Below are 15982 nucleotides of genomic sequence, written 5' to 3' on the forward strand. Positions count from 1 at the left end.
CATCATCTCTGATAGGTCTGACTTCCTGCGGCGGGCGATAATTTATAATTTGTCTATATTATATTTCTTTGAATAAATATCAGGTTGCAAGAAACACTTATAAAATTGAGTTGAGTTGTTGATTAGAAAAAAACCATGCGGTATGAATAAAAAAAGTTGGAATATATTTTAGAAGCTCAACCAAACAAACAACCACTTTGCTCAGTAACAAAACTTCATTAATTTCATTTTTTGAACGTCAACCAGCATCCGTGACAGATTTTATTTTTAATTTTTGGCTTGGTTTCATCCAAATGCATCTCGCAGGCTTATACATTTTTTCCAAAGAAAAAGCAACTTTAGTAGTTTATGGTAAATTCAATTTTAATGAAACGTGTATCCGAATTTTTGTAATTTTTGTCTCTTTCTATCTAATAATGTAAAACAGAGATAGACAATCTTTTTACCATAGACAGCATAAAGTAGGCGAAACGTATTTCCGGCACAAAAAGATGTCGTGTACTTCCTCCGATACGTTGTCAAAGTCAAAAGCGATTGCTAAGTGATGCCGGCGATGGCGAAACTACAATTTTGTTTTTTATTTGTGCTCTATATTGTTATAAGTAGCCACAGTGCAAATGTTGACACAATATCCAGTGATATAAAATTTAAGAATGTTGATCGTATGATCGATATATCATCTCAACTCGTGAAGATTGCTGCCAAAATAACCTTGGAAAATACGGGCAACTCGCCGGTAAAACAATTTTTGCTTGCAGTTGAGTCTTCAATTCAGCAAAATCTCGCTTTCATCGGAGCTAGAGATAACAGTAACAAGGAACTTCGGATTACCGAGACCACTGTAAAGGGCCATGACAACACCAAGTTCTGGCGTGTGGATTTGAAAGACGCAGTCAACGCTGGTAGCACAGCAATTGTTAATGCTGAATATGTCTTTACAAAAGCTTTACTGCCATACCCAACCGCTATAACTCAGCAGGAAGACCAACTAGTTACATACAATGGTAACTTATATTTCTACACACCATACCAGGTTACTTCGCAAAAAACTAGCGTAATTCTGAACACAAAGAGTGTCGAGTCCTTCACAAAAGTGAAGCCATTCACTCAGCAAGATGGTACCATTCTTTATGGCCCCTTCACAAACACTGGCCCATTTAGTGAGAAGGAATTAAATGTGCACTATAAGAATAATTCTCCTTTCTTGACTGTTACCCGCCTGGAGAGACTGATTGAGGTGTCTCACTGGGGTAACATTGCTATTGAGGAAGTGATTGAGGTGGAACACACTGGTGCCAAGCTGAAAGGTCCTTTCTCCCGCTATGACTACCAACAAGACCACCACAGTGGCCCAGCAAGTGTGAGGTCTTACAAGACTCTGTTGCCAGCCTCTGCTTCGGATGTTTATTACCGTGACACCAATGGCAACATCTCTACATCTAACATGAAAGTCAGGAAGGATTCAGTGGAGCTAGACCTGAGACCCAGATACCCGCTGTTTGGTGGCTGGAGAACACACTACACTCTAGGATACAATGTCCCGAGTTATGAGTACTTGTATCACTCTGGAAACGAATACTTGTTGAAGATGAGATTGGTAGATCACATTTTCGATGACATGCAGGTTGATGAAGCTACTGTGAAAATAATCTTGCCTGAAGGATCTTCTCATATCAAAGTGAACACTCCCTACACTGTGAAGAGATTGCCTGATAGTCTCCACTACACATACTTGGACACTAAGGGCCGCCCAGTGATTGCATTTAAGAAGACCAACCTTGTAGAGAGCCACATTCAAGATTTCCAGCTTCGCTACACATTCCCTCGCCTGTTGATGTTACAAGAGCCTCTACTGGTAGTAGGCTTCCTGTATGCCTTATTCCTATGTGTTATTATCTATGTAAGGTTAGACTTTTCAATTCACAAGGCTGAACATCAACATAAGGATTAACTATATGTTTATTTATTTATATTTTGTTTTCAGTTTTATGTAACACATCCAGTTGTCATGTCACACATTTTATTTGTATCAATATGATTGCAATGTTTGCGTGGAGAAGTAAATGATTTTATAAGGAAATTATTCTTGTCATTTCCCTTGTAAATTTACGTGCATTTTGTTTGTAAGTGTTGGTATTATGCATATAAAGTTTATTTCTGTTCATAAAACCATTTATTAGTTAGTAATCAGTGAGTACAAAATGGAAGTACATAATGGTTTGGCTATTTACAGATATGATTTGAGCATAAAACTATTTACACACCCAACAAGGGCTTAATTTACACCTCATTACCACATACACAATCCATTCCATTCCTGTAACATTCCAAGAATTTTAATAGCTAAAAATCCTTATCAACAACAGAAGTTAACAAACATTCATCTAAAAGTACAATTTAAAACTAAAATTATTGAAAACTAGGATGGTGGAATCAAGGTCTCAATTGAAATAATCATGTCGATTTTTACTGTGTAAACTACAAAATATACCTAATTTACCATTATTGTTTTATATTGAAGTTTTATGATACAGTTTATAGGCCAGGCGGAAAAAAGTGAAATTAACTTGCAAAACAAAACTTGTGTGCGAAAAAATACGGCACTGTTAGCGCGGGAACTAAAATGAGACTAGCTATATACACTTCATAGCTGCAGCTTTATGCCGCATTCAGTAATATGTAGTCTCCATAGTATACTTGCAAAGGCATCATAGTTTTTTTTCCGGCCTGTCTCAGAAACAGTTCATCAACAATTCAGGACTACAAGTTATACATTTCTAATAATATTAATAATATAATATAATTAAAAATATAATATTTCACATGCCATATTCTGTCAGTTTGGTTCTCAGCACGACCGGCGCGCTAGTGCAGGGTAGGATAGCCTTCTCCGTGATCACTGCGGTGACTAGACTCGCCGGAGTGACGTCATAGGTCAGGTTTAGAGGCGTCAGGTTCGGGTTGGAACGCCAATCCTTGAGCGGGGAATTCTCATCGTTCTTGTCGATCAGAGCGTCGGGATCGCCTGGGGAAAAGATTGCTGTTAGAGGAAAGTGCTTAACTACGCCTATATATAAAACGGTAACTTTCCGCCCCACACCTTTTTTTTTTTTTTTTTTTTGACATGACTTATTGTAGATTTGCCGCAGATGGCATTAACTACTTGGCCGGACAAAACGCCCCACACCAATTAGGCGTAGAATAAGGAATAATACTACGTATAGAACGGCAACTCTCCGCTCCCCACCAGCGGCTGAGCTAGGTTTACCTCACCGCCCCTCGGTCTTACTTTAGTCAATCGTATGGACGTCACACGCACATCTGTGTGTACGATAACGTCAATGTGTAGTATCTGTGTAAAACAAGGTGTTTTGTATGAAGTGTTTGAGGTGTGATTAAGAGTGGGTCCTTGCTTACCGAGTTCGTTATAGACGAAGGCATCAGTCTGCACGCGCTCGCTGAACTTGTGCGTTTCGCAGGCCACCAGCACGGGCACGTTGCTGGCCGCAGCCGCCAGCGCCACCTGGGCGGTGCCCGCCGCGCCCAGCACCGACCCGTTGACGAGCAGCGAGCTCGCACCTAGTAGCACCTTGTCGATCTGGTGAGTGGGGAAAGGGGATTTTGTTAAATCAGTGGTTCTTAACTGGTGGTCCGCGGACTCCTGATTGTCCCTGAAACCTTCCACGATCCTCTACTGACATATACATACGTAATATCACGCCTATTTCCCGTTGGGGTCGGCAGAGACCACGATCCTGACACACCACTTGGCATAGACTTCATGCATGCTAGCCGGTTTAGAGTAGTCGTGACCTGGCCTTTAAAACATCTTGGATCTGATCTTCTTCTTCTATCGTGTGGGTTGTGATGTGGAGTACCAACCTCATCAACCCTGGTGTCAGGGTTACTATTGAGCCGCCAAAGGCCCCTGACATGGCTCATATAACGACTACTTACTTACATCAGTAAGTAGTAACCGGGACCAACGGCTTAACGTGCCTTCCGAAGCACGGATCATCTTATTTTCGGTCATACTGGTGATCAGACAGTAATGTCCTAACCAAACTAGGAACCACAAATTAATTTTTGTGATATGCCCCACTGGGAATCAAACCAGGGACCTCCGGATCGTGAGCCCAACGCTCAACCACTGGACCACGGAGGTCGTTTGGATCTGATGAAACCCAAATTCCCGAGAAATGCGTTTCAGAGGTGACCTAACCTGTATCGGACTGGTTTACCCTTCGGGTTGTAAAGTCAGACAGGCAGTAGTCGCTTCTGTAAAAACCCGGACCTGTAAAATCTTCAGGTTATATAAGCGGAGTCCTCGCACAGGGGACAACGCTAGGAAGATAATTATGCTCTGTACTATGCGCTTACAGTGTTCATGACGAAGCTAATAGCTGTTATGTCCACATAGCTGCAGGGCAGGCCGGCGGCCACGAGTCGCCGCAGCATCTCTCTACCGTCGTCGGACACGCGGTCCCCGACGATGACGGTGCGGAACTTCAGCTGGGAACTCCACGCCTCGCGGAGGATGCGCTCGATTAGCGATGAGCTGGGACAATGAGAAATAAAAAGTTATTTCATAGCTGATTTCCACAACTCGAACTTTACCACATACATACATACATAACATAAACAGCCTATATACGTCCCACTGCTGGGCACAGGCCTCCCCTCAATCTACCGGAGGGGGTATGGAGCATACTCCACCACGCTGCTCCACTGCGGGTTGGTAGAGGTGTTTTTACGGCTAATAGCCGGGACCAACGGATTAACGTGCCCTCCGAAGCACGGAATCATCTTACTTTTTTCGGACAATCAGGTGATTCAAGCCTGAAAAGTCCTTAACAAACAAAGGACTGTCTCACAAAGTGATTTCGACAATGTCCCCATCGGGAATCGAACCTGGACCTCCAGATTGTAAGCCTAACGCTCTTACCACTAGACCACGGAGGCTGTTACCACATACATAATTGTATAATTTTAAAAGAAAAATACTAAAAACGAGCTACCACGTACTAATAAAAAAAACACGAATCCTAACGAAATGTCCTGTCCTTCTTCTCTGGAAAAGCTGGGAAATAAATTATTCAATGGACAATATGTACTGACCAGCCATAAGTGAGGATATTGTCACCAGTAGAAATCTTCTTCTGCACAGCCATGCTGATCGCTTCTCCCGCCTTGTCGATCTGATCTTCTATGTAATGGTCTATTTCTTCTTGTAGCCTCTTCTTGGCCTGTAGACGAAACGGATAATTAGGTAGTGTCCTAGGTCAAAGATATATTATAAAATTCCAATTACTAAAGCAATACTTCTTTTTATTTAATTTATTTATAATTTTTTATGAAGTCCTTGATATGATTCGCGCCTCGCGCGATGCGGTTGCTGTGCCGCGGAGGCTGAAAGCAATGTAGACAACACTACTCTACCCTTTTGGTAACGTAACGTTTATTGTTAAAATTAAATTCTGTGCAATAATTGTATTTGATCCACCTTATCCAACTCACAATCTCTTCTTCAATCGTGTGGGTTGTGAGGTGGAGTAGCAACCTCATCAACCCTGGTGTCAGGGTTACTATTGAGCCGCCAAAGGCCCCTGACATGGCTCATGTAACCGGGACCAACGGCTTAACGTACCTTCCGAAGCACGGATCATTTTACTTTCGGACAATCAGGTGATCAGCCTGTAATGTCCTAACCAAAGTAATTTTTGTGATATGTTCGTGATCGTGTGCCCAACGCTCAACCACTGGACCACGGAGATCGTCACGATTAAGCCACACGACACAAGAAGAAGTGTCCACTCATCACTCACGTCAAACTCGTCGACATTGTTGGGCAGCTGCGTGAGCTGGTGCCGGAAGTACTTGACCGCGTTGGTCTGCGCGGCGGAGGGCTGCCGCATGGCCCACAGGTACTCCAGGCTCGCGGTCAGGTGCGACTCCAGCCCGCGCGAGAACTCCGTCTTGGCTGGCAGCGTGTAGTCTTTCACCATCTACGTGCAAAATATACATCGTCACTGACCCTGATTCCTGCAGACACCTCCTAATTTGATTTGTTTTTTTTTTAATTTTTTACCTGTCATTTTCTTATCCGCCGAAAAAGAAAGTACGAAAGAGACGAGAGATGTCTCTTACCAATAGCCGTACGACGTTTATCCATGAAGATAGGCGTACGTTGCGTCTATTGCTCGAAGCCCGCGATATAATACGCACCGCGCGCGAAACGGGAGCCGTGCCAACATTCCCTATTTTTAACTACCTGCTTCTATTTAGTAACTTCTTTAAGTATTCAATATTCTTTATTTGCATACTTGGATGTTATACAAGTTTGTATGTTACATATGAGTTTCATATTACAGACCCTTTCGTGCACAAAAAAATAGAAGTTTAAAAGAGAGAAGCTTTTCAAATAATTTACTAACCTCCTTAATAGCATTGAGAAGTGCTATACACCTCGCATTGGATCCTGTGATGACGCGCGACGCCAGCTGCACACCTAGCCTGACGATGGCTGGGTGGAGACTGTTGAAGACATTGTCACTTTTATTCAAACTTGAAGTACTTAATATACTTCGCTAAACAGCGCTATAGTGACATTCATACATGTCGTTAAAAATATCAGGTAAAAAAAAAACATATAAAGCGCGTCTCTTCAAAAGTGGTCAAATATAACTTGAATAATGTGTAATTTTTCATGTTTATACATTTTTATTGCCAGGGATACGGGTGCAGACCTCAACGGTTGCAGAGGCGGAGATGGGAGCCATCGATACGGCAAATGCAGGACAGAAACGGCAAGTCACAGGGACTAACCTGGAACCTGACAGAGGGCAGCAGTAACTGTCAGTACTATTCAGAGATGGAGGACAGGAGTCCTAAATAGACTGCTCTGGGCGCACTCTCACTCGCGTCAGACAGAGTACTACGCGGAAGGCAAAAGAACATTTTGTTTTTTCTATTTAACTTATTTATGAATTCTAATCAAGAAAAACGTAATAATAAATCCAGACAATTTATCACGTTTTTCTATGACGTCAGTGTGCTTTTTCATACAAATTCCATAGTAATTTCGTGTTTTGACTTTTAGTAAAAAATAACTGATTTGACTAATTGGAAACTAGCCTACTGATGCGGGGCGGAGAGGAACCGTTTTATTTGCAGTATTACTCTTCCAAATCAATCTTGTTCCTTTAGACTTAGGCAACATTCTGATTGATTGGTTTACGCAATTTACTTGGGTAAACCCGTACCAATTTTTTTGTTTGGTAACCATGAGTTGAGTGTTGGTGTTTGTGTATTTTATGATATGGGTTAGAGCAATAATACGTACGTAGAATTGAGAGACACCTTCTGGAGTGCATCCTTATCCTGTGCAGTGTACAGATGCTGGAACCAGTTCACTCTGTTTGCATTCACAGACTTCGGCTTTGCTTTCTCTAAAGATTTCGGTTTTGGTGATTTTTCCTGAAACATATCCATGACATGAGATTTCGACTAGCCCAAATGGGAGTATAGTCGTGAGCTTATGATCCAAATTCAAATTATTTTCTCTTAAAACATGGTACTATGAAGATATTAACCTTTAAGATACACCAGTAAGTTACTCTGGAACAAATTGTTTTTAACAATCCTATATTTTTTAGTTTAGTAAACTATTAGGAATGCTACAGTACAGTTCCAAACCTTTATGACCTTTTGCATGGATAAATGGATGTATTTATGTACTTGATGGTGCTGATTTTAGCAGACACAAACTTTGACAGTTCTAAAAATAATGCAATCCTTCTCTATCAACAAGGGCAAAAAAAAGATAAAGTTTTTTAAATGTCAAAGAAAATTAAAATTAGGTTGTCTGCCTGAATTGGCACCATCATGACACTATATTGCGCCTTTGCATTCTATTACCAAATAGTTCCAAAAAATCATATATCTCTGTATTTTTAAATAATTTAGTTATGTTGATTGATTCAGGTTGATTGAGGGGAGGCCTGTGCCCAGCAGTGGGATGTACCTATATAGGCTTTTTATTTACGTTATGTTACAAGTTTATAAACCTTAACAATATCTCCTTCAGGTTTGACCGCAACCTCTGGTTTCTTAGGTTCAGGTTTGGCCTTGGCAGCCTTGTCCACGGTTGCTTGCTTGGCCGCTCGCTGAGCCTCTTGCTTCGCTCTCCTCTCCGCCCTCAACTCTGCCTTGCTTTTGCCTGAGCTGTCTTCCCCTGGGGCTTTGTTAGTTTCTGCATTGACAACTGGTTTCTGTAAAAGAATTGTTATTATATTATTCTGATCGAGTTTAATAAAGGATATATTGGTGCCTATTTGAGCAAACACAAACCTAATACTAGTTTGACAGGTCTTAAACTAGTGTTCTCCTTCATTTACAATAAGTGCAAGAAAGAGATAGAGCTAGTTTTAATAACATTAAGTTGGTATCCTATTATGGCTGCCAAACATGGGCACTCACCAAAGCACAATGCCAAAGATTAAGTATAACTCAGAGAGGCATGGAAAGAAGTAGCATAAAGAAAAGAAGAATCGATAAAATAAGTAATAAGAACTTAACAGGGTTAGCTGACGTCACATAGAAAACAATACAGCTAAAATGGAAGTGGGCTGGACATACTATTAGAGGAGGAGATAAATGGAGCAAAGTTGTTATACTATGGCACCCTAGAGGCCATAAGAGAAACAGGGGTAGGCAATTTAAAAGGTGGACCGACGAAACAATTTCAACGGCTGGAAACACTAAGACCTGGACCAGATTAATGCAAAACAAAGAATGGAGAAAAATGGGGGAGGCGTTTGCCCCAAAGCACACAGATTGGTTATCATAGATTAAGGAAAATCTTTAAAATGTAACTTCTATGTCTGATAAAAGGCTATAAATAAAAAAGTTGGTATAGACAATACTTATCTTGGATACCAACTTTTCAACAATCACAACTTAAATATAGAATGATGTAAAACTTATTTCAAATTGTGTTTGTATTAAATGTGCTTTTTTATCTTCTTTAATGAAGTTTTTGTATAATTTAGTTTGTTAGTCATTTACTGAACATCAAAAATCTTTCTTTATGCCACACTGCTGGCTGGAGGCCTAGCCTGTCCTATCACTGCAGATTAACAACCTTATGATTATTAACTTTGTTATAAACAAGTGTTCAAGCAATGTGTTTGGTAATGTTACACATTATTTTAGCACCAAACACAAAAGCACTTAAAACATCCTAGTACCTTCTTAGCTTCAAAATTAATTGCACTAACTTTAGCTGTGATATCTTGAATATCCTTCGCTACATTCTTGATGTCTTTCAGTGTCTCCACTACATCTTTGACAGTCATGTCAGGGTTAGCAGCTACGTCATCAGGTCCTTTTCTCCTAGCTTGTTTTGCTGCCTTCTTAGCTGCTCTTTCAGCTATAATTTGTTCCTTTGTCTTTTGGTTGTCTGCAGCTTGGTCCAATGCTGGTTCCTTAACAGCTGCTCTATCGACTTCATCTACACAATTAGATGCACCTGTTTTGTTTTGTACTGGTGTTGTATTATCTTTTTTGCTATTATCTTTTGATGCTACATTTCCTATCTTTTTGTTACCAATGGTATTGTCACCACCTGGTATAGCATTGTTGTTCTTTCCTTTTAATTTTGCCTGTTTCTTTGCTTCCCTTGCTGCTAATACTTCCTCTCTAGACTTAGCTGTTTGATTCGAAGACATGTTTGTATTCTCTATTGCTTGTTCTTGCTTACTTGCTCTATTGTTTGTATCTACTTTCTTGAAATGTTGGACAAGTGCAATACCTAAATTAGAAGTGTTATTTGCGGAAATTACTTCCGAATGGACTTCCTTTGGCACTTTTTTATTATTTGTTAAAGTGGGAAGACTGTTTTGGATTTTACCCAACAGGCAAGTAGGGTTTTCTATATTATTACTTGTAACGTTCACGGAGGGATCACAAACTCGAGAAGCCAGCAATTTTTTCCTCCGGAGTCTCCTTTTCTTAGCAGAGGTCAAGTCGCTAATAACTTCACTGTGTTCTGTTGAAACCTGTAAAGTAAAATAGCTTGAAAAATATGTATCAACTTTAATGAATAACTATCGATTTGAGAGATACAGAAATAGTTATAACGAAGGGTAAGGGCAAAAGGGTACATGATGATGACACTATTTGCAACAGGGGGATCAATAACCAGTAGTTAAATACTTTTTGATATTATACATATTTCACATTTTAGAAAAGGGCAGAATGAAGCAGCATTTTACATTATGGGCATCATAGTCTAATCTAGTTCAAAGGTAACGAGCAAAGGCTACAAACGTATCAAAAAAGTAAGTTGCATTATAACCTCGAAATACAATTGACACATCATACCTAGCATATTGTGAAATCACGATTACCTTTGATAAAACCATAGCTGCTGTTCCTCAGTAAGCTATAAAATAATTTAAGAGTAAAATATTTAAGAAGAAATAGGAAAAAGTACGAGTCAAAAAAGCTTATAGAATATGACCTTTCCTTACCTACGGTTTGTTGAAACTGGACGGAACAAATAGTAGTAATGGTTTTAATTATTTTCTCAAGTTTATCCTTCACAGCAACAGAATAAATGAACAATAATTAGGTACAAAACCAAAATTTTCAATCAACTTACGATAGGTATTCTATTTTTTTTTTTGTTTTGGTTTTCCCCGAAGGGTTAGGCAAAGGGAACTATGCCCATACAGCCATGTCTTACGTATTTTTTTTCTTGATGAATGATGAAATGAGGCTTTTTGGCGGGAGACGGGATCGGGACAGTTGCTTTCTTCATTGAATAATCTAAATAATTAATACGAAGTGGTGTTTTGTGGTTAATGATCGCATTAAGTTAGTCGGAAGACATTCGCGAGTGTTATTATATTGGAGTATTCAATAAACAAAGTGTATCTGCCTATTTTCGCTTCGTGTCAGGAAGCCGCTTCATAACTCAAAAGTTTATGCGGACTTTTGAGTTAATTCGTTTGGGGTTCGGAGTAGGAGTCTACTCCGAGGGTGGGGGCTTAGGTTTCATCATCATCACCTTTCATCATTTCATCAATCATCAAGAAAAAAAATACGTAAGACATGGCTGTATGGGCATAGTTCCCTTTGCCTTACCCTTCGGGGAAAACTAAAACAAAAAAAAAAAAAGAATGATGAAATGATGAAAGGTGATGATGATGAAACCTAAGCCCCCACCCTCGGAGTAGACTCCTACTCCGAACCCCAAACGAATTAACTCGAAAGTCCGCATAAACTTTCGAGTTATGAAGCGGCTTCCTGACACGAAGCGAAAATAGGCAGATACACTTTGTTTATTGAATACTCCAATATAATAACACTCGCGAATGTCTTCCGACTAACTTAATGCGATCATCAACCACAAAACACCACTTCGTATTAATTATTTAGATTATTCAATGAAGAAAGCAACTGTCCCGTTCCCGTTTCCCGCCAAAAAGCCGATAGGTATTCTATCTTAATGTTTTGCATTTATGAAGAAAGAGAATGATGACATATGCGCTTCATTTTTGACAACTTCATTTTGATTTAATATGTGAAATGATAAAATATGTGATGAACATTAAATTTACAAAGGCTTTATAATAAATATTTTAAAAAGTTTGCCTTAATATTTTGATCAATGTTCAATGATAAACCCGAGATATGTTTATTAACTTTTAACCAATTTATTACACTAAGGTGCAGTTCTTAGCTTACTTCATAAACAAATTATATTTTGGAATTGTTTGGAACAAAGACCTTGTGTTTATTCTCTAAATATAAATAAATTAAGTACCTTTAAAATACATACATTTATTCACTACATGATGTTTCTTTATCATATTATCATTATTTTTTAATATTTTTTTTTCAATCAAGTTTTGAGGGGTAAGGGTAAGTACGTAATTTCTAATATTTCAAAGTAGAAAATAAAAATACAGCTCAAGTTATTGAAAATGCATTATATTATTATTATGCTTAAAATTAGCTCCAGTAATTACTATAGGTACTTATTTAATTGTTAGTTAATTTATAATATTGGTTTGGGTAAGGTGAAGATTTAATCGAGTTTAAGTTTTTAACCCGTTTACGACGAGTTACCCATGATACACTTGACTTATAAACCAAAAAAGGATAGAATTATGGTTACTTCTATAGGTACATAAATGCTATAGAATAAATGCTATTATATCTTACTATATTGATATGACTATATTTTATTCATCTTATTTTGTTTACTGGCACAACAACTAAATGCTATTTCAAATATTACAGTACTATATTTATTTTAATTTTTAGCATTGAAAATATCTATCTTCTAAAAGTTCTCATTGTTGTATATTACAGCACCGTGATTTGGTGTGGTTGCAAATACGTATTGATGAGATTTCTCTTTATCAATGTTACAGTGTTTAACATAAAACTCTCGTTTCAATGTTTCTATATAAATATTTACTTTATCTTTGGGACATAAAGCCACTATACAGCCTCCCCAACCTGCTCCTGTTAGACGGGAATGAACGTTCATATCTTGTGATATCTTTACAAGCTTATCCAAATTAGCATGTGAACATTCATAAAGATTTTTCAAACTTTCATGACTAGCTGTCATTAGTTTCCCAAGAATATCTAGAGTTTCATTGTCATTGGAATCACCATTTTTATGATCATTTTTATCCCCATTTGTACCGTTTCCATTAGTGACATGTAAGCCACCATTAACAGTCTTCATACAAATCTTTCGAAACTTTTCTACCCTCGCTGCTTCTTCGTAAACATGCAACGCCCTTTGTTTCAACTTGAATTCCTTTAAGTGGCGCGTATTCGGAGTTAAATATAAATTATCCATTTCTTCTTCGGTAACATCCAAAATGTTGCATATTTCGCCTTTCGTGTAGATATCCTGTGGCAAATGTTTCAAGACGAGTTTTACCATGTCTTCCAAGCTATGCTCTAGTATCTTCTGGACTTCACTTAATGTAATGACTTTATTTTCTTTGGCCGCTCCCGTAATAGTAGCTAATATTTTGGCTGCCAACCTACATTCTATGACCCGTCTATTGAAATCGTTTGTAGCTGCTTTGTTGGCTTCCGCCATACTATGCGCAACAACAAATGTAGCGTCTTCAGGCAGACCTACTGATGCGGCGTTAAGCGGTTTCCAAGTTATGTATTGAGCACTATATTTCTCTGCAAGAAACGCTATGGCTTGATCCATTCCACCACCTTGTGTTCCGATGTATCTTTCGCTTTTAGCACATAGCGAAGCAATTTCTGTTTTGCTTAAATTAGCATTTTGCGCATAAAGGAAAGACAAACAAGCTGCACTGACCAACGCTGAAGAACTAGACAAGCCTGAAGCTGGAGGAACGTTACCGTCGATAACGAGTTGTAATCCATTTGTCATTTTATTATCCAAATGTTCAAGGGCTCCTTTGATTCCACACAGAACATAATTATACCAGAAAGGTTTTCCATCTGAGTCCGCTTCAATGTTCATATCCTCGAACGTTTTTATTTCCGTATCGAAACTTGCGTATTTTCCATTTCCATTTCGTAGTTGGAGTTTCTTTTCGTTTAAAAGTTTTGCCGCAATAAGTATATCTTGTTCTAATGCCATTGGCAACACTGGATAGCCGCAGTAGTCGATATGTTCTCCAATAATATTTACGCGTCCCGGTACCCGGACAAAGAATGACGGATCACAGCCAAATTCTTCACGAAAGATTTTGTTTATCTTTTTAATTCTTGCATCATTTGGAATGCTTGCAATCGGGACTTGGTTACTCATTACGTTGCTGCTCATTTCAGCGAATTTCAGTTTGTAAACAACACGAACAACCTCACTGCACAGCTGCTAACTTGTAACTGAAAACGTTCTTTATCAGCAAACGGATACGATTATTATTGTATACTTGGCCACGGTTTATTATGCTCGTGCAATACAATCACTACTACTACTATAACTTCTATACGCACATTTGAAGAAATGGTTACTTGTGTCGTTTTTTCTTAAGTGAATATTTACGTTGTTCGCTGCGCTCCCTACCGACTGATATCACTAATTACTCACACTATCATTTACATGAAAACAATGACTTTCTCGGTAATAATGTTTTGTATCAACATAACCTAAGAACGATGTTTACACGGCCAGTTTTTTTCTGATTCTGAGGAAGATGTTGCTATACGTACATCTATAGTTATAAGTATGTCAAAGTACTGTTAGAATTCGATGGCTATAACGGGTTTAATGAAGCTGATTTTATAGAAAATATTAAATTTGGTAGGTGCCTTAACTAGGTACTTATTATAAAGAAAATAAACAAAAATATTAGGTATACTAGATAAATTGTATAATATAACTACCTTCCAAAGTTTACTACAAATTCAACTAAAGCTTTCCTCATTACGGCAGAGTATGATTTTAATTTCTAATAAAATGCTGCTAGAATACCCCTGTTATCTAAACAGTTGTAATTTTCTGTAATTATAATCTCTATATTATTATGTTATCTACCTATACTTACGAAATACTTGAGATTAAGTACAATTCAATAACATATCAATGCTATTTTGTCTTACTACGATAACATCAACTCAGGCCCCTCTTTCCCACTGGGCCTCGCGATCAAAGGGTGTTCTCTATTTCCCTGCTAGATCCCCAATCGTTAGCCGATATTTTAAATACTAATAAATATTGTTTTCTGCGAAGTTAATGTTGAATATATCGATTCTCTTTTCTCGTTTTAACAAAATAGTCTTTTGTAAAAGTTATAGGGGTACCATCATTATCATTATATTGTGCATTTGTGCCCATGGCCCCCAAATACCCCGACAGGTTACAGACTGCCCTTCTGCCCTGCATCAACCTATTATCTGGGCTTCGATTATATTGGCATATGGGCTAATAACAATGATTACTGTTAGTTGACCATCATCAATTTTGATCTCAAGTATTTGCCATTGGTGCGGGGCAGAGAATGTCCCTTCTGTACATAGTATTATTGTTACCGACTTCAATTCAATACGCTAACTCAGGCGTGACCGTATTAAACGACGAGACGTCTCAACACGAGTCTTTATACAAGATAACGAAGTTATAGATTTTAATTATTGCGCGTATACCAAAGGCGGAATATTTCTTACAACACTGCAGTTCACTGCACCATTTTAATGTAACTGTATTTAATAATAGTAATCAGTTTATTTTTTATACGAGGCCATGGTACCCTAACTCGGTCACACATTGACTGCAGGGACACAATTTGAAGCATATGTTGTCCTTATACCGATCCGCAACCCTAATACCAGGGTTGATGAAGTTGGTAATCCACCTCTCAACCCACACGAGAGAAGAAGACTGATCCGCAAGGCAACCATTTAAAAGAAACTGATATTATCCACAAGTGCCTGTAATCAATATAAGAACTCCCTCTCTGTTACAGCCAAAATCAGAGACCTCTCCATTGGCTTAACACTGACTGAACCCAATCAAAGCCTTCTTCGCCTTTATACATCCCATCGCCACTATGACTCTGAAGATACAGGGAATTTCACCAGGACACAGATCCACTCTAAGATCACGAGCATGATGCGAGTGTAAAAAGACTGGAAGCACCACAGATGATGTCATTCTTACACTAAAGTGTCCAAAACGGACAGCAAGAGAAACTTGATCCCAAGCTCGATCCGACATGGGACCGTTCTAAACAGCCAAAGCAGGTTTTATTAAACCATCCAAAGAATTTAACAAATCCGACAACATCCAAAAATTGCAACTTCGTAAAACATGCATGAACTTTGGGACAAACAAACAATATCGAATTTATTGTAAAAAAAAAAATCCATCTTGGAGACTTCGCGTGGCTCTCTGTCTGTCCCACTGGGGTCTACGAGCGTGAGTTTATGATATGTATGTATGTAATCTAAAAAAACCTTAAAACAC

The 15982-nt window shown here is 38.6% G+C and overlaps 3 protein-coding genes across 4 annotated transcripts; 1 reads left to right on the forward strand and 2 right to left on the reverse strand.

Moving 5' to 3' along the window:
- The first annotated feature begins 482 nt into the window (after positions 1-482).
- Positions 483-2080, forward strand: LOC126372167 (dolichyl-diphosphooligosaccharide--protein glycosyltransferase subunit 1). The gene has a single exon (XM_050017811.1). It carries the CDS (start codon positions 545-547, stop codon positions 1949-1951), a length of 1407 nt encoding a protein of 468 aa, XP_049873768.1. The 5' UTR covers positions 483-544; the 3' UTR covers positions 1952-2080.
- Positions 2081-2816: 736 nt separating this feature from the next.
- On the reverse strand, positions 2817-10681 carry LOC126372047 (translation initiation factor eIF-2B subunit delta). Of its 2 annotated transcripts, none has more exons than XM_050017572.1 (10): positions 10533-10681; positions 9279-10058; positions 8067-8270; positions 7343-7476; positions 6435-6534; positions 5826-6005; positions 5119-5246; positions 4381-4558; positions 3418-3598; positions 2817-3025 (listed from the first exon to the last, which is right to left on the reverse strand). In XM_050017572.1, the coding sequence occupies exons 2-10, from the start codon at positions 9726-9728 to the stop codon at positions 2820-2822; spliced, it is 1761 nt and encodes a 586-aa protein (XP_049873529.1). In that variant the 5' UTR covers positions 9729-10058; positions 10533-10681; the 3' UTR covers positions 2817-2819. The 2 variants fall into 2 exon arrangements, with proteins under 2 accessions (XP_049873529.1, XP_049873521.1); XM_050017564.1 differs by having other exon boundaries at positions 9249-10058.
- A 1300-nt stretch (positions 10682-11981) lies between these two features.
- Positions 11982-14316, reverse strand: LOC126372160 (N-acetylgalactosamine kinase). The gene has a single exon (XM_050017799.1). It carries the CDS (start codon positions 13838-13840, stop codon positions 12353-12355), a length of 1488 nt encoding a protein of 495 aa, XP_049873756.1. The 5' UTR covers positions 13841-14316; the 3' UTR covers positions 11982-12352.
- Positions 14317-15982: the final 1666 nt, after the last annotated feature.

This window comes from Pectinophora gossypiella, chromosome 2, assembly GCF_024362695.1.
Source record: "Pectinophora gossypiella chromosome 2, ilPecGoss1.1, whole genome shotgun sequence".
In the NCBI taxonomy this organism is placed as follows: domain Eukaryota; kingdom Metazoa; phylum Arthropoda; class Insecta; order Lepidoptera; family Gelechiidae; genus Pectinophora; species Pectinophora gossypiella.